This window comes from Acanthisitta chloris, unplaced genomic scaffold, assembly GCF_000695815.1.
Source record: "Acanthisitta chloris isolate BGI_N310 unplaced genomic scaffold, ASM69581v1 scaffold4613, whole genome shotgun sequence".
NCBI lineage: Eukaryota > Metazoa > Chordata > Aves > Passeriformes > Acanthisittidae > Acanthisitta > Acanthisitta chloris.
The window spans coordinates 15,166-18,696 of record NW_008664526.1 but is presented as its reverse complement, the minus strand read 5'-3'; the positions used below and the strand labels follow the sequence as shown (position 1 = coordinate 18,696).

Genomic DNA, 3,531 nt, shown 5'->3' with positions numbered 1-3,531 from the left:
TCCCAGGTCCCTTTCTGCCTGGTGCTCTCCAGCCACAGCTTCCTACTGAGGGGGTAACTACAGATAGAAAACCAAAACAAAACGGGAAAAAAATCACACTTGGAAAACCCAGACTAGCATCTTACTATCTTTTTTGCCTTTTGATTCTTAACCATGTCCTAGTACCATGAAGTAAAGTTGCTTCTTTTCTTGCCATGTGTTCTTACAATATTCAGCTATGTAATGTACAAAAAAAGCCAAAGTTACTTTTTAAAATGATATATTAGAAAAGAGACCCATATGTTTCTATGGGGAAAACTAGTATAATATTACTAATGATGCCCTAAGGATTTCAGCTTCAGTTGCTGAATTTTAAGTGCTGTACAGAGAGAACACCTAGGTTAGGCTTCTAAAATTATCTAATACATGTTTAGATTTGCTTTAAATTATTTTGTTAAATAAGTTCACTTTAACCAGATACTCTGAATTCTGTTTATTAACTTTATTTAGTTAAAAACCAAGGCCAAGAATTTCTTCAAATGCTGCATGACTTTCATGTTTAGAATAATCTAAATTGTGAGTTCAGTCAGAATGAGGTGATGCTGTAAAGCAGCTCCATGAGTCAGTGTTTGAACTCTGCTATAAGTGCATTGAGCCTGTGGCCAGGCTTCTCAAGTTTTTCTTCTGCACCTGTACTTTTTAGTACAGTAGTGATCATTCCATGCTGCTTTTGTTCAAATTGCTTTTTTAATTTTTTTTTCCTTTTTTTCCCCCGCAGCTGGTTATATTCTGGGCACTAAATGAAGGTGTTGCCAGACAGTTTGACTCCTTCAGAGATGGATTTGAATCAGTCTTTCCCCTCAGTCATCTTCAGTACTTCTATCCTGAGGAGGTTGGTGAATGTGTTTTGGTGATGCTTTTATAACCTTCTGTCTGTATGTATGGGCAGTCTGAACCTGGGAGCAGGGCACTTGTGACAGAATCTGATGAGATTACTTTTCTGGTGCATGTTAGTAAAACTCAGTGTCCTTGAAACTGCATACTTAAATGTTCAATATTTGTGTGTTCAGTGGTCATTTATGTAATGCTTTTATGAACAGCTCAGTTTTCTTTAAAATTGTGTGTATCCAGCTTTTCTGAGAAAAGTGTGTACATTTATGGTATGGATGCTCTAATTCAGTGTATTGCAGTACTTTTTAATAGCTGTAGTTACAGATGTGGATGCTGTCTGAGTGTTCTATTAAACCAAAAAAATAGTCAGCTTATTCTCACCACCACCACATCAGTTTCCTTGTAAAATGCTTCCACTCTTTAGTGGGCTGAATTGAGTCACAATTATGGTTGGCTGGACTAGAAAAGATAATGTTTTATTCTGCCTGTAGGGAGTGTATTTGAAGGCTGTACTTCGAGGGGTTTGTTTACCTTTGTAAACTTAGACCTTTGACTTCAGGAATACACACTATGCATTCTCTGAAGCTGTGTGTTAGCCAGGCCTTGGAGTTGCTCTTTTGTTCTTTGTGTTTGCAAAATAAGAGTCTCTTAAAGCTGAGACCTGTAGCTGCTCATAGTGACCCCTCATACATCTCTGTTGGTACTGCTTTGGAGTGGCACCACTACTTCTTTCTGCAGTGAATTTAAGCCTAGCGAAAGTGGCAAACTTTTCTAATTTATCCAGTGTGTTTTACCCTAACTTCACTCTTTTGTGGTATATGTGATGCTGTTCTTCTGTTGTTTGGCATGGTTTGATGTTTGCTGCTGCTTGGAATTTTTAAAATGCAGATCTTAAGTCTATTGCTAATGTACTAATATAGTTGATCAAATGTAAGCCATAGGAGTAGTATGAGAGAGCTTTTCCCTGATGGAATATACATCTGTGGTCTCATGTTCTGTTGCTGGTGTCTGTCCAGACATTTGAACCTTTTTGCAAGCCATTCTAAGTTCTGTTACAAAGAACTTGCAAAGTTATGTTGTTCATGAGCAGGACAGCTGTGTGTCAAACCTCTGGGGTTACTGTGATTGGAGCTTTACAGCTCCTCCTGTATCCTAGAGGGATGTCTGTAGAAGCTCTAAGTGTTTTGTCTGCTTTTGTCATCTCTGCTTGCCCAAGTGCATAGAAAGAACAGGTAAAATAATTGAAGTACAGAACTGCTAAGCCATTCCTGTCTAATGATTGCTCTTTTTTCTTTCAAAAAAAAGAGCTTGTATGTCTAAGCAAGTATAAACAGTCTGTTCTTTGCATTCTTCTAGATTTAAAAATCGTGTGAAGAAGTTCAGGCATTTTTGGTTCTCCAGTGTAAATTGCTTATTAGGGTTGTTTCTGTTCTGAGACTGAGGATCTTGTGTGGTAGTGGGTTATATGCAATGCAGCTTCAGGAAAGGAGATGAAGCTATTGCATCCAAAGAATTTGGGAGGATTGCTTAGTGTGACCAAGCTTGTCTTGCACCAAGCTATTCCAGAAAGCAAAGTGTTGTAGTAGTGTTCAGGACAGACAGTACTCATCCTGCCTCAAGTTCTGAAGGGGAACACTTACATCCTTGTTGTTTGAATTTTATAGTTGGAGCAGCTCTTGTGTGGCAGCAAAACAGACACTTGGGATGCAAAGACTTTAATGGAATGTTGCAGGCCTGACCACGGTTATACACATGACAGGTAATACACTGCTGGTCTTGTTAAAGAAGCCAGCAAACCCCAAAGAAACCCCAATAGAAAATAAGTTTTTCTTTTTTAAGCATCTTAATATTCAAATAATCTTGGTATATTGTTATTTAAGCTAAAGGAATTACATGAAATCTGTTTGCAAATACTGGTACTGTGCTGGATATGAATCTTGTGCAATTTTTTTGACTACAGGCAAAATAATATTGCTTCTTTTCCCTCCTCAGTCGAGCAGTGAAGTATCTCTTTGAAATTCTCAGTAGTTTCGACAGTGAGCAGCAAAGACTGTTTCTGCAGTTTGTGACAGGCAGCCCCAGACTGCCTGTGGGAGGTAAGCTTCCTTACTGCTGGTCACTTTTGGGGAAATCACTGTTCTTAATGCATTTCAAAAGAAGTGGATTATTTCAGTATAGGAACAAAGAACTTAATTTTAGAGGTTTTATACTTGTTGGACATTTTTAATTTCAGAAGTGGCTGGGTAGACCTGAGATATAATGTTCATAACCTCTGTGTTCATCCTCATGATGCTTCAGACTCTCCAGGTTTAATTTGTCCCCAGAAAACCTCTCTGGTGGCAAAAATGGGTTCAAATTTTAAACAAAACTGAAAACCCCTAATACTGTAATGCTTGGCTAGAGGTGTTAAGTTATGATAAGAACAAAATTACGCTTTGCTAGCTGGAAACAATAGTCTCTTTTCTAGAAAGGAGACAATAGTAGCATAAAATTAATTTTAGTTAATGTCTCCCCGTTTTGAATTTCAGAATTCAGATGAGAGGCAGTGAGGAAAATAGAGGAATGTGCTGTCTTTGCTAGGGACCATTGTAGAATATATATTTTACCATATTCTCAGCTGAACATTTTGCAAGTAAAAACAATATATGCATCAGTTTCATT

The 3,531-nt window shown here is 37.8% G+C and overlaps 1 protein-coding gene across 1 annotated transcript in view; it reads left to right on the top strand.

The window, feature by feature from the left end:
- The window catches only part of TRIP12 (thyroid hormone receptor interactor 12), a 37,580-nt gene that overhangs the window by 32,145 nt on the left and 1,904 nt on the right, over positions 1–3,531 (top strand). Inside the window, exons 36-38 of the mRNA XM_009071395.1 lie at positions 758–871; positions 2,535–2,629; positions 2,863–2,966. Of these exons, the coding sequence (XP_009069643.1) occupies positions 758–871; positions 2,535–2,629; positions 2,863–2,966 (313 nt within the window). The remainder of the gene's footprint in view (positions 1–757; positions 872–2,534; positions 2,630–2,862; positions 2,967–3,531) is intronic.